Source organism: Myotis myotis, unplaced genomic scaffold (assembly GCF_014108235.1).
Source record: "Myotis myotis isolate mMyoMyo1 unplaced genomic scaffold, mMyoMyo1.p scaffold_m19_p_16, whole genome shotgun sequence".
In the NCBI taxonomy this organism is placed as follows: Eukaryota; Metazoa; Chordata; class Mammalia; order Chiroptera; family Vespertilionidae; genus Myotis; species Myotis myotis.
Genome location: NW_023416320.1, coordinates 21405756 through 21430564, shown reverse-complemented (window position 1 = coordinate 21430564; position 24809 = coordinate 21405756). Strand labels below are relative to the sequence as shown.

The 24809-nt window shown below is 37.1% G+C and overlaps 1 protein-coding gene across 9 annotated transcripts in view; it reads left to right on the top strand.

The window, feature by feature from the left end:
• The window catches only part of TRPS1 (transcriptional repressor GATA binding 1), a 230466-nt gene that overhangs the window by 59915 nt on the left and 145742 nt on the right, over positions 1-24809 (top strand). For all 9 annotated transcript variants that reach the window (XM_036338100.1, XM_036338105.1, XM_036338104.1 and 6 more), the window contains one exon: positions 11229-11832. In XM_036338100.1, the coding sequence (XP_036193993.1) occupies positions 11229-11832 (604 nt within the window). The remainder of the gene's footprint in view (positions 1-11228; positions 11833-24809) is intronic.

The window sequence follows — 24809 nt, the reverse complement described above, 5'->3', positions numbered from 1 at the left end:
TGTTGTTTTTACCATTTACTGAATGCATTTTAAAATCCACAGTGATGCTGATAATGCCGATGATTTTACTAATTGACCACAATTCATTTATTTGTCCCTGCTAAGTATGGCTCTGTATTCCATAATTTTTTATGGAGCCACTCCAAAATGCAAGGTACCGCTATAATTTGTTCTGTTTTTTATTTCAACCTGGAGAGAGTCTGTTTGAGAACATGTTGCTCACTTTTCTTTTAAAATGAGATTGGAGCCTTAACCGATTTGGCTCAGTGGATAGAGCGTCAGCCTGCGGACTGAAGGGTCCCAGGTTCGATTCCAGTCAAGGGCATGTACCTTGGTTGCAGGCACATCCCCAGTAGGAGGTGTGCAGGAGGCAGCTGATCGATGTTTCTCTCTCATCGATGTTTCTAACTCTCATCCCTCTCCCTTCCTCGCTGTAAAAAAATAAAATTAAATTAAAATAAAATAAAATAAAATAAATCAATAAAAATATATTTTAAAAAGTAAAATAAAATGAGATTGGATATTCTTTGTGCTTTAAAAAATCGAGCAACAACCTTTTCTTTGCATACAAACAGTAAATATGAAGGTGAGAATTCCGTAATATGTGTGACTAGGATTCCAGTACTCACTCCTGCTGAAGTTACTTCAGATTTGTAAACAGAGTATGTCAGTGTTTCCTGCTCCTTTTGCTCTATTCTTTTTGTAAATGTTAATTTTCCCAGTTAATTTTTGTATTTTCTAGAGATGAGTTTAGGATATGTATCTTTATTTCATTTATGTACTCATTCCTTAACTAATTAATTCCAAAAATACACATTATGCCCAGTACTGAGAAAAGAGAAAATAAGACAAACATAGTCAGTGGCCTCATGGAACTTAGTTTAGTAGGGAAGCTTAACAGATCTTCAGAATGATGGGTATCTTAAAGATGAAGCAGAGACCACTATATTTGAATACAATGACAACATAGCCCAATATGGTAGACTAGAGGCCTGGTGCACGAATTCATGCATGGGTGGGGTCCCTCGGCCTGGTTGGCGATCAGGGCCAATCGGGGCTGTCTCGGTAAGTCCCAATTGGGGCTGAATGGGGCCCGCTGGCCAGGGGGAGGGGCCACGGGAGGTTGGCCAGCCATGGAAGGTTGGCTGTAGGAACGTACTGACCACGAGGGGGAAGCTTCTGCATTGAGCATCTGCCCTCTGGTGATCAGTGCACATCATAGCAACTGGTGGACTGGTCCTTCAGTCGATGGGTCGTAACAGTCTCTTAGGTTTTATATATATATATATAAATATATATATATATATATATAAATATATATATATATGTATATGTATAGATATAGATATAGATATATAGATTAGGAAATGCCTCCTTGAGGAAGGAGCATTTAAACTGAGACTTGCTTATAAGTAGGAATTAGCGTAGCAAAATCCTGATGGTACAGCGTGTTCAGGTATAACTTAGCACTTATTAGATGCTTTTCTGTTATTATGCCTTTAAGCATCAAAGTAAAGAGATTTATTGACGATTTAAGTGCTTTTCCATATGTAGACTCGATTTCCTAACTTACAAATTTTCACTTCTCAAGATCTTAAACAGGTCCTCCTCCCATTCTTTTTAAAAGTTGCAGGTTCGTGCTAGTGTGTGTATGTTTTCTCAGTCGCCAGTAGTGAAGCCGTTCAAGTCCAACAACAGCAGGCTAATGATGTGAGATGTTAATTTGAAGGGCCTCCTCATGTTCACAGCGCATGTGAATGTTCAGAAAACACTTCCTTAAGATCTGCACTGTTTAATTTATAAGGTCAGCTGTAGGAAAGATACAGCCCTGCAATCAGATATGTTCACACTTGCAGTGTTTCTGGCTCCTCTGATGTTAGCTGCATGTTAATTTGTTCTTGAGACTCGCAGACCTTCGCTTTCTCCCGAGCTTTACCGGTGTGCGTACTGTGCGTGCACATGTGTCAGGTGATGTGAAAATTAGGTAATCCACTCTTGTTTTGAAGGAGGAGGCTTTCTTCAATCATGAGGGAATCGGCCACAACACGCACACGCAGCCACACACGCACACACAGGCACACACGCACACACTATGATACATCTAGATACCCCGTCATTGAGATGAGTGGTTTTTCTCGAGGAAACTGAGGCCATTGCCTGAAAACCTGTCTGTAAAAAAAAAATAGTCCCTCTATGCTTTGGTGAAACAAAAGAGATCCTAAGACATAAAAGTATGAATAACAAATATGACTGAATAATCTCAAAGCTTACTTAATATTTGCTAGGGAAAGTAAGCTTCAGAGGGAAAAGAGACGAGTCTTGTGTTGTGACTGCTGTGTCTGCATGATTTAGCACTGTGCCAGGATGGCTAAGAGGTGCTCAGCGAATATCTTTAAGTACATGAAATCCCGGTGAGATTTTGACTTCACCGTAGTTTGAATACGCTGAGAGCCCCGTGGTAAGTTAGAGTTTAATCTTTGACTATTACAAGGTCTTGGAATCCTTCTGAGGACCTAGATTTTAGAAAAACTGACGTTTTCCTTTGCACTTTGTTTTTGGAAAATTTATCTTTATTGTTGGAAGTATTACAGATGTCTCTCTCTTTCCCCCATAGAACCCCTCTACCCTGCCCCCCTTCCCCGACCTTCACTGCACTATTGTGTCCCGGGTTATGCATACAATTTCTTTGGTTAATCTCTTCCTGCCCTCCTTCCCTCTGACGTTTGTCATGTTCCATGCTTCCATGTCTCTGGATCTATTTTGTTCATCAGTTTATTAAATTTAGGTCCACCTCTCAGTATTTTTTTAGATTAAAAAAAAATTGAACAACACTTGTCCTTAGGGCATTAAAATGATCTTGCCCTTATTCTTAAAACCTGATGGAGTTTGTATGATCCTAGACTCTTTAAATTGCTGAGCACTTTACCTCTAATATTTTTATGAGTTCTTGTAGAAATATTTGAAACTCAGACAATTACAATTTCAGGAGTCCCAGCCAGTGGAGGCTGCAGGGATGTGAAAGAAAGTAGTCACATGGAAGTCAAAAACGTTGACCTGCTATCAAAGTATTTTCCCCAAATGGCACAGTTTGAAGATAGCATAAAGGGACAAGTTTACCATATCACAATAATGTCTTTATAGTTAAATTTATGTTTATTCATTATTATTTATGTTGGGAAACTTTCACCATAATTCTGCTTTACTGTGCAATAGTCTAGGGTTTTGAGTGTTTTATATACAAGACTTACAGCGTAGTAAAATGGTAGTATAAGCTGAGAACTGTACAATATGTGAAATCATGTAGCTATAAAATAACTACAGCTAAAAAGCAGGAGAGCTGATTTAGAGCTGTGAGTGGAAAAACCTCAGTGTGGATTGCATGGGCATTTCCCCAAAGAACCACATCTAACCTGGGCTGAACTGCAGGCATTACCCAGTCAGTATCTGGAACTTGGTCAGTTTTCTTAATGTTTCGTATTTACTTTTGATGTCCCAGCTCCCAGCATGACTGAGTTATTATATCCACTCATGAATTTGTATCTCACACTCCATTTCTTTTAGTATTTAATTAAACAGTGTACTCCTTCTCTAATTGGCTACTATTCTCCTTGTCAAAATTTTCAGTGTTATAAAGTTATGTTTCTGGAGTAAGAGGAATACTTCCTTACAAGAATGACTATACTATATAAAATATACGTTTTTATGCCTTGCTAGACTTCCATGAAGTAAGGGAACTTTCTGAAGCTTTTTTCTTCTCTGTTCACCAAGAGTGAGCTAAACCCAGACTGAAGAGAATGAGGCAAACATGGAAGGTGAGGCCTCACTGAGGGTCGATGTCAATATTGATACTGCATTTGATCAGGAGTCTAAGCCAGGAGTCACCGGCAGAGAGATTGTGCAGAATGGGAATTTTACTCTAAGCTGACACCTTGAAGGTGACAATAGTGATTCCATATCAGTGCCTTCCTTTGACTCCTGTCAGAAGTAAACACAAATTTGTCTATACTGCCATTTTCACCTCCACGATAGCCATGGCCTTGCCTAAGATAAACCTGGAATGAGCTCACTATTATAAAAATGTTCCATATGGACAGGGATATAAACCACTATATCCAAAACCAGTAAAAAATGCAAATAGTAGCTTTAGATACCTAGCAACTTCAGATATATAGTCTTTAATTACAAAATCATAATCAATTCTTTAAAAATGAAAATTAGACTTACAAATTAATCAAGCTGTATGAGACTATAAATGAACATTCAAAAAGAAGCAACTAATATTTTTAAATTTAAAATATAATTATTGAAACTTAAAACATATGGATAAGTTAAATAACAGCTTAGCAAACGATTGAGAGCAACTACACATGCATTAGTACAGAGTTTCTAAAAGGGTGAGGGCCATGATGGCTACATTTGGATTTGTGTATGTTATGGGACATGTCCTTTTAAACAATATCTAATAAACCAGCTGCCTGTAATACCTGAAAATGGACATAATAGTACAAATTGAAAATTTCCACTATGAGATAAAAACGTTACCCAGGATATTAAAGTCCATCAACAAAATAACTCACAGTAGCACGACATTATTTACTAGAAATTCAGATTTAATGGTACTGAAGACTGTACAAGAACAGTCACAAATCTTGGAATAAGAGAAATTTTAGCCATGATTTCATTTCATATTAGTTTACAGAAATTATGTCCCAACTTCTTGTTTACTTTCTATTTTACCGGAAAGCTTATCTTTCTCTTTTGAATATTTCATAGGGGATATCTCCTTCTCAAAAGTGAATCATCAGTTGAAATTTTTCAGATATGACATTAGTTGTGCATTTTCCACTACTTGAAGATGAAATCAGCCCACAACCCACTTAAAAATCCAGTTACCCCAAATGAGTACTTACTAGATTATTTCAACTTAAAAAATAGGCGATAAGTTGACTGAATGGAATTTCAATTCAGAATTTCAGTTTTTCCTAGATTTTAGTTTGTAGACTGCTCCTCTGTACGTCACTAAAGCTATCATATCTCCAACTTCTAAGAGTTGATTCATCTGCTTATTCACCTATAACTTCATATTTTGTCCTTGAGATTTTCCTCTTCACCTGGTTTTTATTCCGTCCTTCTAGTGTCAGTAATCTCAACTGCCACACCGGTAGACTTTTTAAAAACAAATATATGTTACATAAATGATTGACTTTATTAGATATCAGATCTACTAAACTATGTAAATTAAATCACCTCCATTTACTCCTCTTCTGTGACAGTTTATCTGTGTCATAGTCCATAATTACCAAAAAATAACTTTCATTGTCTAATTGATTGGTACTTATGATTTATTCAGTTATTTTGATGTTCATTTAGTCATTGCAGAAGAAAAAACTGTGGTTAAAACTATTGGAAGCGAAATACAATTATTTGGTAAAGGAGAGCTTTTCAAGCATTGGCATAAATCTCTGGAAGATAAAATTTAACGGAAAAAAGGAAGCATTGCTCAGAGCTGACTTCACATGTACTATAAGCTGGTGTAGTAGGAAAATAGAAATAAAGAAATAGAATAAAAGAGTAGCATCTTTTAGCTGACTTTTTTTTAAGAATCTAAAAAACCTCAGCCCTTTATGAATTATAAAAATACTTTTAATCTCTACTAATGAATGAAATGCTACTACCAGGATAAAAGCCCACTGTGCATTGAAATGTGAATGGATCTGAAATAAGTGCTTTTTATAGCACATGAAAATTCTGTCCAGTAGGATAAGGAATAAAACATCTCTTCTCATAGAAATTTTGTCACTTGAATTAAGTACAATTTGGCCTTTTTTTAGGCAGCTTGATGTAGTTTTTTTCTGGATGCAAAGGATGATTTAGCTCTTTTATCAAAGTTTCTTTGATTCATGTCCTCATTGTCTAATGTATTGCATGGGACATAGTGAGATTTTATATAAGTATATTCCAAATATTGCATGGAACATACTTGCACTAAAATATTTTTATTTATTATCTGAAATTCAAATTTAACTGAGAATCCTATATTTTATCTGGCAGCTCTTATGCTAGGGAGACCTATAACATGACATCTTTTTTTTTTTTTTCTTGGATAGAGGAAAGTGTTTGCTCTTGAATTGGCAAGAGAGTATAGAATTTAAGTTAATGCAGAGCATTTATTTGTAGTGTCTTTTAAATTAGTTTGGCTTAATGGAACCAGAAGTTCAAGGAGTTTGTAAATAATGAAGAGTTTATGCAGAGGACCACTCAAAATATACCATCTGCCAAATATATACCACTTCGTTTCCTCTGCCACTTTATGGCTCTACACATTAAATCCAACATTAAGTCCTGAACTCCCTCAAAGCTACGGTGGTCTGTGGAGTTCAGAGTGAGTCAGATCAAAATATGCTTCTTTGGTATGTGGGCTGTTTTGAGCTAAGGGCGACATCAGCTGCAGGCTCAGGAGAAACTTCTGTCCCTCCCCTGACTACCTGGAAGAACTTGAACTAGGCGCCTTGCCCATAATGGGAGATTGTTAGACAGAACATCTTTGATCTGTTTGCATTTACTAAACATCATTTCACAGTGACCCTTTGAAGCCCCCAAGGCACTTACCTCATGCACTCTCTAGCTCAGGATGTCTTAAGCACCCATATTCCCTTTTGGCCTCTGAGCCTCTCATACATGTGGAGTTTCTGACTCTCTCATGTATGTGGGGTTCCCATACATATGTATGTGTTAAATTTGGTTATTTTCTCTTCCTAATCTTTCTCATTCTATTCTATTATTAGACCAGTCGAAAGAGCCCGGAGGGTAGAGAAAAGTTTCTCCTCCCCCATGGGTTCTACTTCTCTGGCTATGAAGCAGATATTTACTGACTGACTATCAGCCGTGGGCAAACTACGGCCCGCGGGCTGGATCCAGCCCGTTTGAAATGAATAAAACTAAAAAAAAAAAAAAGACCGCACCCTTTTATGTAATGATGTTTACTTTGAATTTATATTAGTTCACACAAACACTCCATCCATGCTTTTGTTCCGGCCCTCCGGTCCAGTTTAAGAACCCATTGTGGCCCTCGAGTCAAAAAGTTTGCCCACCCCTGGATGTTCTTGGTGGGGCTGGGTGTCAGCTTTGATCTTGATCTTAAGGCAGTGATAATATAACTGCAAAGTAAGATACACACAGGATTTTAATAAAAGGCAGTGTGGAAAAAATCCTCAGAGGAAGACAGTTTCAGAGCAGCACCGAGGATTGCTAAATTTACTCTTGGGTTGAGTCATTTGGAAAGTCTGTGGATGAGAAAGTGGTTAATGTGGGTCTTAAGAAATGGAGGGAAAATTCCCTGCACCTTTCTGAGGTTTTCATATGAATGCTAATAAAATGAAATGCATTTAATAGGTTAGAGGAGAGTCCAAACTAATAAAATCTCACAATGACTAAACTTTTATTCTTGAGTGATATTTCTTAGACTGGGTATTAAAATCATCTATTTTTATTCTCTGGGGACATGGCATTACGTTGAAGGTCTTCTCAGTTATTATTGAGGGAATGACACGCATCCTAGAATATGCCCAAATCTTAATTCCTGAATAAGCTAGATACTTTTCATCAAGTACCAAACAGCATACATGAAAGAATACTCATGGACAAGAGTTAAGATACTGTGTCATGCCTGCCATATGTGAATTGACTTGTCTGTGTTTCAGGTTCTTGTTCTGTGAATTAGGGACAAAAATATATACTTAGTGTGATTGTTGTGGGCTAATATATATATAAATGGCCCGGCACTAAAGAACATTGAAAGATGACCCCCAAACAATGAAATAAGTAGATGAATTACTGTTTGGGGATTATGCTTGACAATATCATGTTTATAATTTTAACTTACAAAGCTGTTAGTGTTGACTCTCTGAGGTGAGTAATATTGTATGTGTTTTCAGAGAAAAGGATGTTGCCCATCATAAAGAATTCATATGGGAATGTTCAAATGCTAAGTATATATACTGAGAGTTTATTCCAAACTAACTAACATCCGTGTTGAAGTTATTTCTGACCATGGCTTCATGATCCTTGCTACTTAAGGTGTAGTCTGGGGACCCACAGCATTAGCATTGTCTGGGTGCTTACAAGAAATACAGAATTTTGGGTCCCAACCCAGACTTCCAGAATTAGGATCTAAATTTTAGCAAGATTACCGGGTGTTACCTATGTATGTTAGAATTTGAGACTATTGCTCTAGATCAGTGGTTCTCAACCTTCCTAATGCCATGACCCTTTAATACAGTTCCTCATGTTGTGGTGACCCCCAACCATAAAATTGTTTTCGTTGCTACTTCGTAACTATAATTTTGCTACTGTTATGAATCGTCATGTAAATATCTGATATGCAAGATGTATTTTCATTGTCACAGATTGAACATCATTAAAGCATAGTTATTAATCACAAAAACAATATGTAATTATCTATGTGTTTTCCAATGGTCTTAGGTGACCCCTGTGAAAGGGTCGTTCGACCCCCAAAGGGGTCACGACCCACAGGTTGAGAACCGCTGCTCTAGATGTTAGCATAGGTTATTGAAAAGTTTGTATTGCTCCGAGCGTTTAAAGTAATGTTGTCTTTTAAATGTAGTTTCTGTCATTTATTAAGGCTGGTATTACAGGGAGTAAGAAGTCCTCCAGGTCTTTAGAGTACTAAGTTGGAAATTGCCTTTTCTGCTTCATCTTCTGGGGTTCAAAGAGCTGAAAATTGAGCAGTTTAACAGTTTACTGCTTAATTATCAAGATTTACTCTCTTTTCATTAACAGTAGTCAACCCAGATTCTTAAGATTCTGAATAAGAAAGATTGTAAGAGCATTTCCTGCCTTTATTAAAGTTGCTGGGCTTGGGGGACGTCTTATGAGTGTTTACTGAGTTGTTGGAACCATGATCCTTCTATTAAGGTTGATGCTGGTTCCTGCATTGGTGTCACCTGAGGAGCTTGTTAAAAGTTCAGATTCTCTGATTATGCCCAGGAGATTCTGATTCTGTAAAGCATCAGATGGGCCTTGGAATATGTATTACCAAGAAACTCCTTAAGTTGCAGCATTGCACATAGCCTGATTTGCAAATCGTTGCTGTAGTCCGTTTCTTTTTGTATTGGTGAGAAGACCTTTACCATCCCCTCATGTATTCACTTTTCATTCTTCATGTTGCATGTCTTGGTTTTCCATGTTACCAGTCATTTGATTTATTGTTGTATAAAGTTAAAAATGGAGGCAGCAGAGGGTAGAAAAATAGAACATTGATCTGGGAGGTAGAAGCCCTATATTCTTGACTTGATGTAGGCTCAGTGGGTAAGTCACAGTTTCTCCATTTTACTGTCTGTGAAATGGGCTTTATACTTCAGTGGAATGTGAGTGCTTTGAACTCTTCAAAAGAAAAGGTGTGTGAGTTGAGCGTGTTATTACCATCTTATTTTAATATCCTTCCTGTTAAAACCGTGTTTTCCTTTGCAATGTAAAACCTGGTTATTACTGAATTATTATCTCTGTAGTTGGTGTTCCTTTTGTGCTTTATACCCAACCCCCACCGTTCTCTGCATGCGACAGTTCTCCGGCTTCTGTCTCCTGGAAGGTTTTCCTGGGCCGGTTGGATCAAGAGCTCCTCTGTGGGGCTGATGAGAGCAGCTCTTGTTGAGACCTGTCAGGAGTGGGGGAGTTGTTCACTGGGACAGGAACTTGAAACTAGAAAACCTAGAAGGCCTAGACACCGTGTCTCAGTGTGATACCTTGAGCTGAATCCATTGTCTGGGCAAGGGCCCCAGGCCTAGCCTATTTAGGAGGAAGTACCAGTCGAATAATGGGTTAAGGGTTGGATGTGGTTATTTTTTATTATTTCGTAAAGGGATGGGATGGCTCAGGATCTTTGAAGGCACATCGTCCTGATTATTAGATATATTACTAGATATAAGGGCTCTAAACCACCCTAATGAACACACTCAGAAGACATCCCGGCCTCCCCAGACTTTAATAAAACAGGTAATGCCCTTTCTAGCTTCGTTATTTAGAATCTAAAGATTCTTGGTGTGACTACTATTAATGGAAAGAGAGGAAAGCTTGACAATTAAGAAGTAAATTGCTAAACTGTTCAGACTTTCAGGCCAAGGACTATGTGTCTTTTATTCACCAATACACACCCAGGACCTGGCAAAGTAATACTGTGATGATTAACTACAATTACATATATGAGTACATATTTTACAGTGGCTTTAAGTAATATTTTGTTACTTTAAGTTGGAAACTCCTAACCCATTATATCAATGGAGTGGCAGGTGTTTCACATGTTTTTAGAGAGCCACACGAGGCTTCCAGTTAAAGAAAATATGCCTAATTCCAAACCCTTGTGTACCTTTCTGGAATGCTTTTTAGAATGTTCTTTCTTGTTTATCAAACATTTGTCTTATTTTAACAGTTACTTTTTTTGTCTTTAACAGCAGGAGATGCTATAAAAGTTAACAAATAAGATCTTGTTCTAGGCCTTTTAAAAGAAGTCCCACACATAAATACAGAGTCACACATACCCTGTTCATGAATTTCTATGTATCATGCTTCTTGACACCTTATAGACACCCAATTTGTTTAGAAAAATCTTGAGTTTCTAATACATATTATTTACTAGATTATGTAGAACAGTCAACCATATTTCCTTGACTAAATCGGTTTGAATTTTATGATAGAAAAGAACATTATAGTTAGGTAGAATTTATTCCATATATAAAAGCTGTACAGAGCCCTTCAGCATCTGAAATGTGTGTATGTGTATAGCGAAAGAAAATCTCAATGTAGTTTAAATAAACAGAGTGAAAGACCATTGATTAAAACGGCTGTAAAAAATGTATGAATATCTGCTTAAATAATATAGAATCAATGGTCACTGAGCCACGGTGAAATGAACAGAGCAGGCCAATCAATAAGAAAGTAAGGCAACCAGCGTTACAGGTGAATTGACAGGAGTGTGTGTGTGCCCATAAATATGTGTGTCTGCCTACTATTGCTAATATGCCAACAGGGAATGCCGCATTCTGTAGGTAGAACTGAAAATGCCAGTTCCTTACCTTCCAATGTCTGGATGCTGAGAAGATTGTGTCGTTTTCTACCTCTTGCGTCACCTGAGATAAGATTCAGGTGTGTAAAGAGCGTTCTTTTAAGAGGCCCTTGGCGCGTTCCATTTCCCATGCCTGTTTTCTCCTCCCCAGGAGAGCGCACAGCTGCTACAAATGCCGCCAGTGCAGCTTCACCGCGGCCGACACGCAGTCACTACTGGACCACTTCAACACTGTTCACTGCCAGGAGCAGGACAGCACTACAGCCAACGGCGAGGACGACGGGCAGGCCGTCTCCACCATCAAGGAGGAGCCCAAGATTGACCTCAAGGTCTACAGTCTGCTCAGTCCAGACTCTAAGTTGGGAGAGCCCGTTCCCGAGAGTGTGGTGAAGAGGGAGAAGCTAGAAGACAAGGACGGGCTCAAAGAAAAAGTTTGGACCGAGAGCCCCAGTGATGACCTTCGCAACATGGCTTGGAGAGGGGCAGACATCCTCCGGGGCAGCCCGTCCTTCACTCAGACAAGCCTGGGGCTCCTGACACCGGTGTCCGGCCCCCAAGAGCAGACCAAGACTCTCAGGGACAGCCCCAACGTGGAAGCTGCCCACCTGGCCCGCCCTATGTATGGCTTGGCTGTGGAGACCAAGGCGTTCCTGCAGGGGGTGCCGGCAGGCGGAGAGAAGTCCGGGGCCATCGCCCAGCAGTACCCTCCATCTGCAGAAAGCAAGTCCAAGGATGAGTCCCAGTCCCTGTTACGGGTAGGAAGGTTTCATTTTTAAATAATTCCTATATCTTGAAGGGAAAAGGAGGGCGGGGGGGGGGGGGACACACATATCCTCTAGATCAGCGGTTCTCCACCTTCCTAATGCCGCGACCCTTTCATACAGTTCTTCGTGTTGTGGTGACCCCCAACCATAAAATCATTTTCGTTGCTACTTCATAACTGTAATTTTGCTACTGTTATGAATCGTCATGTAAATATCTGATATGCAGGATGTATTTTCATTGTCACAGATTGAACATCATTAAAGCATAGTGATTCATCACAAAAACAATATGTAATTATCTATGTGTTTTCCGATGGTCTTAGGCGACCCCTGTGAAAGGGTCGTTCGACCCCCAAAGGGGTCGCGACCCACAGGTTGAGAACCGCTGCTCTAGATTCTCAGGTCTCACCAAGGAAAGGCAGTGCTCTGTGTCAGTCGGGGGATTCATGCCTATCAGGACGGAGTGGCAGAAAGTAGCTCACCTGAGTGTGAGTCCTGTGCACATACTTGGCACAGTGGTGGGCAGTCGTTTGTCACCGCTCTGGGTCCAGAATGAATGTCGGTTCATCCTTCCTGGGGATTATGCGAAACAATGAGGCGGCATTCGGAGAAGGGCGGTTCACAATCCCAGAAGGATGCACACCTGTTACATTAAAATAGCGAAATGACTTTTACGTTCTAAGGTGGTGTGACGGCATGTGGTGAATAGAGAATGTAGCAGAGACTTAAATCACTGGGAATGCAATAGCCCTTGGTGAGACGTTAATACGGAAACGGGGTGTTTTTTAAAACTCACTATAATTATGTACTAGTGGCAATGCTCGTTGTTTAGTTGCCAAGAAGAGGGAAAGGGCGGGATAGATCTAAGTGTGAATGGCGTGAAGCACATTCAAAGAAGAGAACCGAGAACCGTGCATTTTATATTATCGGGCTTTTTAAGGGAGAAAGACATAGTCCCATGTGGAAAAGCAAAACAAAACCCCTGCATAGGATAAGATCCTTGATTGCCCTCTTCTAAAAATACTTTAGATTTTGAAAATTCATGAGTTCCCAATAAGTGATGCTTGCCTTTTGCCTAAGGTATCACCGCTTAGTCATTTCACCCTGACCCTGAGAAAATTTTGAGCTTCTGGATGATTTTGAAACTTGGTTCATGTGCCTAAGGTAGGATCAGAAAGCAGCTAGCCGTAATGAAAAAGCCAGTTAGGAAACGGAGCTCAGCTGGCCCGGTAGACCTGCAGGTTAGAGACCACTGGTTCTCTCTCCATGTATTCTGGGGAGAAAAATTGCTCTTTCCAGTGTCTGCGTGGCTACGCTGCTCTCATTCCCTGCCCATTCTCCGAAGCCTACCTGTGCTTCACAGGTGTTCTCGAGTGCAGTTGGGAAACACTCCTTCGAGGTGCACAGTTAATTATCAAAGCTGTTACTTTTCTTGTTTGCAGTCATGCCCTGGAGCTAAGAGAAGGGCTTGAATGCAGAAGGGGTGATGCCCCGTACACTGAGTAACAAAGAATCCTACAGGGGAAAAGCCAGTTTATTATAAGGAACTTTGAAAAGGAGGAAAATGGTTCCTATACCCATCTAGAGGGTGTGCAATCCAGGGGGCTTCTTTTAGATAAATACATAGGGAGCTGCATTTATATAAGTGTAAGTGCCGGTTACTTTCCAGCATGTCAGGACTTCTCTGGTCTCAAGTGCTCTTACAGTTTCTGGTTCTCGGGCAGGAACGATATGTCTGAGGTTTTTAAATGTCATACTGCACCTTGAGAGCATGGTGTGAATGGGCCTCAGCTCTCTAGCCCCAGCGCTCTCCTTCCTTGTTTCTTCCACTGAAAATGGTTTTCACCTGTGACAACTTCATTGCATACCTAATTGTTTGACTCTTTTAGACTGTGTCTGGAAGATTCTCTTTCCTGCCAACATTTGTATACATTAAGAATCTGTAATGAGGAATAATTAATTAAGCAGTGAAGTCTAAAACCTGAGCCTGATAGTTACATACTTTTTTAAAAAATATATTTTTATTGGTTTCAGAAAGGAAAGGAGAGGGAGAGAGAGAGAGATAGAAACATTAATGAGCAACACCGGCCAGGCAAACCCAGTTTTCACGAATTCACAAGATAAAGCTTATGTTAAGGTGCAATAATCAACACAGGTCACATATGCAATTTAAAAATTTTTATAGCAAGATCAATTCCATACTATTTACAAAGAAAAATTATAAAGACAGTTCACTAACTAAAAATATACATACATATTGGACACAAAACTAAAACTAGAAGTAGAAAAAAGCAACAGACTATTTTGAAATTTTAATTCTCGTCTGTGATTCTTATATTTCCTTCCTCACTTTGAGTAAAGCAAAATTTCATAACTGAAACCAGTTAAAAACATGTATTAGAAAGACCAATATTCTAAAAACAACAAAATTATGTGCTTTATAGCATGACCCTAACTCCATTCAGCCAACCCTTTAAAAATGTTTCCAATATTTACCAGTGTTGAAATATTTTACATTAATATTTTCTGCTAGATAAATTTTCCATATTCAAGTTTTTACTTTTAGTATTAGAAACTGTATGTACAAATGCATTTACAAATATATTTGTTCTAATAATGCTATATTGTGTGCACTATTTAGATAGAAAATCACTTTTAAAACCTATTTTCCATTTCTTAAATTGCTTTCTAAATACCATGCCAATCAGTGAGATAATATCAAGTTAAATTCTACCTTTTAAACTCAAAGATGAATAATACATTCTATCAGTCTATATTTACACAGACCGCTGTATTTTCATTCAAAATGTGCAGATTATTTTTGCATAGTTCAATTGTGCATTTATAAATTTTTATAGGGTACTCTCACTACTCACTGGACTTCTACAATTATAAAATTGAAAGACATCGTTTTTACTTTTAGTAAATAGGATGGTGATATTCTGCTGGGTTTTCCCCCACTGATGGCAGAGGAATGAGCGGAGAAGTTTGTATTTGCTGTGATAACTTATCAATGCCAATTTCTACCACCAAGAGTAAAAATCTTGTCAAATTCACAGTCAGAGTGGGCGCTGCTTAAATTCTCTCCAATGCCTTAAAGAGTTTATCAGTTAAGACATGTGTGCATTGAAGTTGTTAATTTGGTTAATACAGTAAATATTTCACAATATGTTAAATTAGCTATGCTTCCTATTCCAAATATCCAATAAAACTGGTGCTTTCCAAAAGCACTATTCAAAGACAAATAAAATGAAAATTTTAAAAATTCAAATTTGATTGAAATCACAGAAAAGTGATCCAACACTGTTTAAAATATGTATTGATCATATGTGTATTTAATTTCGTCAGCAGTCAGAATTTAGTGGATGGCAGCCTCTAAGGACCACACATCGTATGATAAGGAATTTGGTCACTCCCTGCAGAACATGGTTAAGTCTCTCGCTGAAGATTTGCTGCTCAGCAGCTAATGTGGAGGAACTGAAAAAAAAAAAAAAGTTGAAATGATGCAACACTAACTTGAAGTCAGGGAATTAAGGAAGTGGAGAAATTGAGAAAAACAATTTTTTAAAAAAGTGTTATCATCCTCAGCTTGCTTAAAGAATGTAACTATCGCCCAGCCCGGTGGCTCAGTGGTTGAGTGTCAACCTATGAACCAGGAGGTCATGGTTCGATTCCTGGTCAGGGCATATGCCTGGGTTGCAGACTCAATCCCTAGTAGGCAGTGTGCAGGAGGCAGCTGATCGGTGATGTTCCTCTCTCATCCATGTTCCTATTTCTCTATCCCTCTCCCTTCCTCTCTCTCTAAAATCAATAAAAATATATTACTAAAAAAAAAAAAAAAATTAGGTGTTTGTTGTGTATTAATCAGACAATATCTCTACAAAATCATGTGATTTTTTTTTTTTGTGAGTAGGAAAAAGTATTAAAGCCTCTAGATTTTTGCTAGAAATAGTCCATGTTTCAATGAAAACTTTAATTGGTACTCTTAAAACTTCTAGAAAATATCTTATAAAACATGAAAGCTCCTGGAAATGTTTTAAAAGTGCAGTATTTTCATTTAACTTATAATTTGTTTCTGTGAAGAAGTTAACATATTTAATATTGCCTGTGCTAAAAGCAAAAGTTAATTGGTTTTATATATTCAAATAGATGTTTCTTTCTCATTTTGAGCTAAACAGTGTAGTGTACTCAGAATTTAATATGGTTATGTGCCCTTTACTGACCAGTTTCTTCTATTTTGTGTATTTACACAAAGGTATTTATTTATTTAATTTATGTATTTATTTTGTTTAGTGGATCGACTCTTATTCACATACAACTGTGTTCATTTTATTATTTCCTGCATAAGAAATGCTAGGCTTTATTCTTGTAATTGACCTTTTAGATTGAATTTTATAAGATGGATAACTTTATCTTTTAACTGATAACCACACTAATAGGAACAAAACCTTGTGTTAAACAAAGATCCTTTTAGTATCAAATGCATTTTTTGTTTGTTAGTGAAACAAAAAGGTACTATTAAGATTAGTTGGTAAATATGTTGTTTCTGTGGTTCATGGCAAATCAACATTCAGCTAAACTTCTGCATGTCGTTTGTCAGACAGAATGTCAGAGATAATTCATAGACTCTGATTCTGCCAAGCACCATAGTTATTGGCCCACGTTCTTCATGTATGTAGGGGGGAGATAAGTCTCCGAACTGATTTCAGTTTCCCATGTGAATTTATTTAGGAAGGTTTGTCCGTTTTAAGATGCACGTTTTTCGCTGCTGGGTTCTGGCAGAGATGTTCAGCCAGGGGCTGTGGGCATTGAGTTCCAAGCTCGGGGATTTGAGTTCCAAGTTGAGTCTCTGACTGTAAAGGAAGGGCCTCCGAGAAGCCCCGTGCATCTCTCTGGGAGAGGATCGGGTGCCCGCGGTGCTCACCGGAGGGCTGTGCCGCTTCGTTAATTACCGTTTGTCAGGCCATTTGAGATCGGCAGATGCAGGGTTCTAGATAAGTGCAAAGTAGTGTGATTATTTGTTCATTTGGTAAATGCGATATCAACACGGGACAAAGCAGATGTTATTTCCCCTGTTCCTCGCAGTGTTAAATTTATAGTTTAAAGATCGTTGATACCGGACAGTCTATTGAGATGCAAAAATGTTCTTTTGGGGACAGTCCATTGGCAGCCAAACAGGCATTCAAACAAGCGGCAGTGTTGAATGCCTTTACAACCACTGACAGGAGATCGCAGGAACTTTTTTTAACCAAAGATGGTCTCAAGTGAAAAGTCTGATATTTTTTGTTCTGCTTAATGTTTAGTGAAAATGAAAACAAGTCCTTCAGTTATCATATAGGTATTATTGACTTATTATCTTCTTTATGCACATAACCATTTCCCCGACCCTATTAGAATGTTTTACATAGGTTTACCAAAGAGAACAGCCTATACCAGGAAAAAGGAAATATACATTTCCCTATTCATTGCTTATGAAACAGTAGTATTTAGGCCATGTTGATAAAGTTTCTCTTTAGGTAGCCATTGGCATTGAAATTGCCCAAGAATAAAGTGTTAAAATCAAAATCGGAGCTTAATAATCTTTGTAGATCTCTGTGCTTCTGTCCTCTATAGATGTATTTCTGTTGTCATGTCAGAAAAGGGTACAATTGAATTTCAAATATATTACTGACTTACTTTAAAAATACAATCCAGTCATTGAATGAGTTAGGTGTAATAATGAAGGTGATCATTTTAATTGTTTTCACTGAATAAAATCCAGGTAGCTTGTTTTCTTTTTCTTTATTGGTTATTCATTTTTTATATTGGCAGGTCACTTTTGATAGTAGATCTGTCCAAACCAATTTGACACATACATGTTTGGTTTTATTGATTTGGCCAATAGGATTTCCCATTATTCTAATTTCTTTTTCGTAAGTCAGCTCCAGTGGCCCAAGTATTTTTTTTAAAGCACTTTTTCTTTTTTCTTTTTTGTAACCAGGCTTTTTGTGAAGTCTGGCACAGTTCTGCTGGCCCAGGTTTCTAAGGCAGGGGAAACAGATGTATCTTGCAGTGAATTGGGCTGTAAGTGTGTAGTCACTGTGAAATGGTATCCTTCAGCACAGTATCTGTTAATTATTTCCTGTATAACTATCTTTTGCTTGACTTCCTTTTTTCACAGACTGCATGAGTCAGGAGATAACAAGGCCCCAAAAGGAACCTATTGTTGAGTGTTTTTAGATGTTGGAAGTAAAGAGTTACATAGAAGGTGGTCCAAGTTTCAGAAGCATAGATACAGATTAATTCAAAAGTGTGTCAGCCATGAGCTCCACAGCCTTGAGGTAAACCTAGTATTTTCTGGCAAAGTCCAGTCTGATGGACGGATTTCATAGAACTGTTGATCACCTAAAGTACCAGGAAATTTTTTTGTCTTGGATTGTGTGTGTGTGTGTGTGTGTGTGTGTGTGTGTGTGTGTGTGTGTATTTTGTTATTTGCTGCCACCAAAAAAGTAAATACTGTTTCCATTGTCAGATTCTTTTATTCTCCTTTCCCTTTGACTCTGTTGGAGAACTTTCATTAAGTATTTACAGAAAAGGACATTGATGACTAGAATGGTCTGCTTTTTTAACTCAAGGAAGCTTGGAAAATAGGGTACTGCTGTATCCAGTTGGGTGGTTAGTTCAGGGAGATGGGAAGAGTTTCAGTGAAGTTTCAAGAACTTGCTTCATTTCAGCAAAGCAACATTCTCATTTTATGTGTCTACAGTTAGCTCTAATTTACAAATTAGAACTGGAATAGGACTTTATTTTGGAAAAAAATCCACAATACTTTATCTTCTGGCATACTTCTTTTGTTATCATTATCAGTGATTAAGAGTAAGACAAAGGAATCTTTTTTTTTTTTTTTTGTAAGTACAGGACATTTGTGATGTGATAAATTGAGTATTTGGTATCTTTGCTCATGTCAGATTGATCAAATAGCTCTCACACATAATTTTACATGTTAACTTACCTCTTATACAAGATGGTGTCTCAATTTAGGAGATTTAATTTGGGCATATTAATTATGAAAGGGATGAGACATTTCATGCCTTGGAAATTTGCCTATCTGTAACATCATTATTAACCAGGAAAAGCTAAGAATATATAGATATATTTGTAAAAGGCAAAATACAATTATAATTTTATTAATTTTTTAAAAGGTAAGTAGTGATTATCAGTCAAACTTTTATGAGAATTTGGATGCAAATACAAATATTTTTAAATATATTTTTGGTAATAATAGTTTGAAGAAAGTGATGAGATCCATGACAGTGTGATTTATTGAATTGCATTTGCCTGTAGTGTCACATTTTGTTTACAGTTTGGTATTAAAGACATACTAAATAGCGAAAAAACGTCTTGGTAGACTCATGTCCCATAAAGTAATCTGTTCTCAGGAAATTAACTTTCTGAGTTTACCTGGTAATGTACTGAACAGCACAATAATTCCTTGTAGCTGTCCAATTTAATTCTCAATTAAACTACTTTTGAAAGCATTCAAAAATAAAGTAATGGTTAAAATAGATGGATATTTATTTATAATTGGTTGCTAAGTAACGTAGCATTTCAGTTTCTAGGATTAAAAGTTGACTGCCTTTTCATTAACTTATTATTGGCTTAACTCCTTTCATCCTCACCAAAGCCCTTTGAGGTTGAAGCTATTATTATCTCTTTTATTTTGATGAGGAAACTGAGGCAGAGAGATGAGTTAATTTACCCAAGGTCACGGTGCTTATGATGGCAACGATGCACTTCTGACGCCGGCGATTTGGCTCTGGAGTTATGTTCTTAACCATTAACATTGCACGGCCTCCTATGACTCTCTGACTTGTTAAAATTTGGACAGCTTTCTGCAACTTCAGAATAATTTATTGTATCTAAACATATACTTTTTTGTGTTTTATATACAAAACAGAAAAATAGCTTCTTGAAAATTATGAAAGTGGCTCGTACTTATTGAAAAAGAGATAGATGATACAGAACACTCAAAAGAAAATGAAGACCACTCATGAATTCTAACTCACAGATACTTTCCTATTCATGTTTTCGTGTATAATTTATTCTATATATGTATGCAAAGATATATTTTATCTAAGTATAGCATCATGTACCTCACTCTTTTATAATCTTTTTTTATTTACAATATATTGTGGATGTATTTTCCCATCAGCCAGTATAACCCGCAGTATTTGTTTTAGTGCCTGCACATTATATCATGAAATAGCTATATCATGATATGGTCAATGAATGCACTATTGGTGAACACTTAGGCAACTTGTAGTTTCTAGTTATAAAGAAAACTTGGATGGATCTCATTGTATTATTTTAATTTTCATCATTTCCTTAGGATAATTTCTTATCATTTCAGTTATTTAAATGAGAACATTCATCACTGATACAACAAATGGTGTTCCGTGTCCAAGTCACTGTCATGTAAAAGGGTCGTTTTAAGACATAAATAAATTAGCTTTTAAAAATGCTGAAAGAACAAAATCTTAGAATATTCAATTAAGGATTAATTGGTGAACTATAAATTGACTTAACGATGAATGCAGGTAGTGAAAGAAAAAGCAAATGATGATTATTAAGAGCTATTTTTTTTATCATGTATATGGAATGTAACAAATGCCCTATAGCCAGGCATATGGTGGTGCTTACCTTGTATTGTATGCGTAGCATAGTTTATTTTGTAGAGAAGTTTATGTTCAGGCAGGACCCATTTTCCTAAGCAGAGTTGAGTCATGTGTCTTATGTGAAAGCGATCAGCTCAGCTATTCTTGCCTTTTTTAGGGGAGAAATTTCTCCTTTTGCTTGTTTTTATTTTGCCTCCATGGGCGATGTTCTTGCTAACCTTCACAAATTCTCAAACCTTTTTAAAAGTTTTTACCTTCCTTGGATGTGTGTTGGGTCTGGTGGGTAATGGTGTGGGCTTTGTGGAAGTATAAGAGAAAATAACTTTTTAAAAAAATATATGAAATTTTAAGGATCTTTACTTTTATTTGTTGCTGAGATATTTATATTGATTCCATTAGAGAGTATTTTTCTTTGAAAGGATTTTCAGAATTCAGAATATTCCTTATTCTTAGTAGGTCTGGAAGAGATACAGTCTCAATTTACATGGAATTCGTGCTTGTTATTAACTAGAAATACAGTCTCAGGCCATTCTTAACCAATTGATAACATTTATGAAAACTTTTTATGATGCCATTTATAAATGCAAATTTTAAGTCAGCCATTTTTAGGTGGGAATCTAGAAATTTCCAAATATTACATTTGAGAGAGCTATTCATTTTATTTAAAAATATTTCTTTAAAAGAAAAAAAGTCAGTATGGAACTTTTAAAATTTCTTTTCACGTTTGTACATTGAAAATTAAAAATGCTTTTATTTACTTATAACTTTTTAGAAGCATACGTGTTTTGCAAAGCGTGGTGCAAGTGAAGCAATGCCAGCCATATTTTAGAAGATACACATGTTTGGCTTATTTAATTATTAATTATTCTTACTGTCAGGAATATACAACCTAAAATTTTCTTGATAACTCAGGAAAACCCACCTACGTTGCCTGAATTGGATAAACTACTTCAGAGAAAGTTGGAAGTTTTTAAAATGTGGATTGTTTGGATGAGCAGTTTATGGTCTACAAATTATCCAGTCAAAATGCCTCTCAAAACTTTATGCTGTTTTTACATATAAGAATGTAAATATAGGATGATTTTTAAAATAACAATTCATAGCTTGCCTCAAATTCACATATTATTTAAAAATTTCTGAAGACTCAAAAATATAGCCTAATTATTCTTGAGTAGTATGCTCAGCCCTTTGAGGTTATTTACTGTTGGGTTGGAGGTGGGTGTGTTCCACCTTTAGTATGCTCTCCCGATTCAGGCTTGACTGGATTTTATTTTCCAGTAAAAATATATTTCATGTTTTCTTCTACTCTTCCCTTGTGAAGTAGTGGAAAGAGGTATTGGATTGGAGGAAAGGAGTCTTTGTGTTCTAGGCTGAATTTTGTGACTAACTAGCCTTGTGATGCTGGGTGAGTCACTCAATCCTTATACACTATTTCCTTCTTTGGAAAATTATAGAGAGAGAAGTATACAACTGCTCACATCTCTTTAAAATTGCAAATCCTAGGACCAATAAATTTTCTATAACACCTTAAACATTTAGATCTGTAAATTGATACATGAGGCAAGTTGAAAACAAAAATCTTACATTTTAGACTCAGTGTCAGTGTCGAAAGAGATATCACATACTTGGTACACAAGTTCTTAAATCAGATTTCACTCCCCTGGCTTAGAATCCAGTAATTATAAACAACCGTCGCAATGCAGTCTGAAATCTTGAAATCTCAAATAATTATGTCCTTTGAGATTATCTTATACAAGAAAGTTTATTCTTTGAAAAAAACTTTGTTTCAAAGAATCATGCTATGAATAACAATAAAGGGAAGTATACACAATAAGAAATAAAATAATGCTGGTGAGAATATGACATGCTTAAAGCCTATTTCCTCCATTTCTTGGCATTGAGCGATGATGCCTGTTTTGTTCACAGTCAGATGTTCAAATCAGAATTTTGGATGCAGAAACTAATTTTAGTAGGTGGGGTGCAAATTTCTTATGAGTCCATGAATAGACTCTAATCCCAGCTGTTTCATTACAATTATAAAAATAAAATTGGCTGTGAATCATTCCAACTCTATTTAATGGATGTGAATAATTCACTTACATCCCACTGCATCTTAAAACTATAAACCTATCTTAGATTCTTCATGCTCTTTCAGCGTTCATATATCATTATTCACATATGAATTATTTGAAGTGTGATTGTTCATGATAAAACTGATCATGTTTCCACCCAATTCCTGTGGTTCTCAACCTTCTGGCCCTTTAAATACAGTTCCTCATGTTGTGACCCAACCATAAAATTATTTTCGTTGCTACTTCATAACTGTAATGTTGCTACTGTTATGAATCATAATGTAAATATCTGATATGCGGGATGGTCTTAGGCGACCCCTGTGAAAGGGTCGTTCGACCGCCAAAGGGGTCGCAACCCACAGGTTGAGAACCGCTGCTATAAAGGGTATGGATACGAGTAAATCAGGGTTCTTATTCTCAAGTAATATACAGTCACGTGTAAGTGATAAGCCAGATATACAGGGAGCTGTAATACAAAAAAGACTTATATAATAGGGACAAGAAGAAAGGAGAGCAGAGGTCTTTGGGAGTTTAAAGAGGAACAGATAACATTCAGTTGAATAATTAAAGATAGTTGTCGTAAAGGGTTTTGTGGGTTGGTTTTTTAAAAGAGGCTGGGTTTTCAGCAGGTGAATAAGCTATGTAGAGAGAACAATGTGAAGTTAACTTCTGGCATTAGATCATAGAAAGGCTTGATTGAAAGGTATGTGCAGTGTAGTTAGTAAGCTAAGATTTGACATAAAGGTTGAGAATTTCCTTCAGTGCATATGTGAACATTTTTGTTTCAAAAGGATAGAGGGAACCATCACAGGCGTTATAGCCAACGATAAGTTGATCAAACCTTTTATAAGGTTAATGTAGCATTTTTATATAGGATGGCTTGGAAGGGGGTGGGTAGGTGGACAAAGTTGGGATGACAGGGGATTAATTAATAGGTTAATCCCTTACCCTGTGAGTGGTAAAGTCTGTACCAGGATAGTAAAAATGAGGAATGATTTCTGTAGATAAGCTAGATGTAGAATCTTCAAGAGTTAGCAAAGTTTCCGATTATGGGTGACCACAAGGAGGCAGGTTCTGATGAATGAGGCTTGGAGTTTGGATGACTGGAAGAGAAGACTAATAACAGCTAACATTTGATAATCACTAACTGTGGGCCAGGCTCTGCCCTTTATTTGTGGTAACTCATTTAATCTTTGCAATAACCTCATGACATAGATGCTATCTTTTTTTAAATATATTTTATTGATTTTTTACAGAGAGGAAGGGAGAGGGATAGAGAGTTAGAAACATCAGATGAGAGAGAAGCATCGACCAGCTGCCTACTGCACACCCCCTACTGGGGATGTGCCTGTAACCAAGGTACATGCCCTTGACCGGAATCGAACTTGGAACCCTTCAGTCCCCAGGCCGACGCTCTATCCAGTGAGCAAACTGGTTAGGGCATAGATGCTATCTTTAACCCGATTTTACAGAGGAAGTAGAACCTCAGAGATAAGTCACTTGTCCAGTCTCCTAGCTAGCAAGTGACTAGGTCAAGATAGGTCCATATAATTTTGCTTCACAGTCCACATTCTTTACTACTTTTTGATAAATGCTAGGGCCACTAGCACAACTATAGTGAACTGTTTTGTGAGTATAAAATAATGAAGTTAGTCTTATACCTACAAAATTTACAGGACATGCATATGAAAATGTCTCACTGATAGTGGCAAATGGCATCTCTCATGGGGAAGAGAGGCATTGGAATGACTTCTAAATTAATTGACATTTATTTAATAATTGACTTATATTTGAAAGTCTAGTTTGCATGACATATTCTAGGAGCAATATCAATATGGACAAGCTATAGACTCTGATTCTTTAAGTCATTTGCAAACCAGTAGGGAGGATATTGTTAAGAAAAATGACTGTGGTATGAGAAAAGGAATGCCAAGTGCCATGGAGTGAAATAAACAAAAGGTAGTATTTTATTTATTCAATTATTTTTGGAGGAGGAAATGACCTCTTTTTAATTTAGTCACCAAGGAAGACTTCTTGAAAAAAATTACTTAGCAGCTGGCTCTTGAAAATGGGCAGTTGTGGTTTGATAAATGAAGATGGATCAGGCAAGGGATTACTAAGGTTTGAGAACAAACAAAAAAGAACTTTGGTGTTTGGAAAGCAGAAGGAACAATCAAAGTACACAAGTCTAAAGAGATTTCAAGTAGAAGGTGAACTTTATTACTCCAGCCTTAAAAAAAAA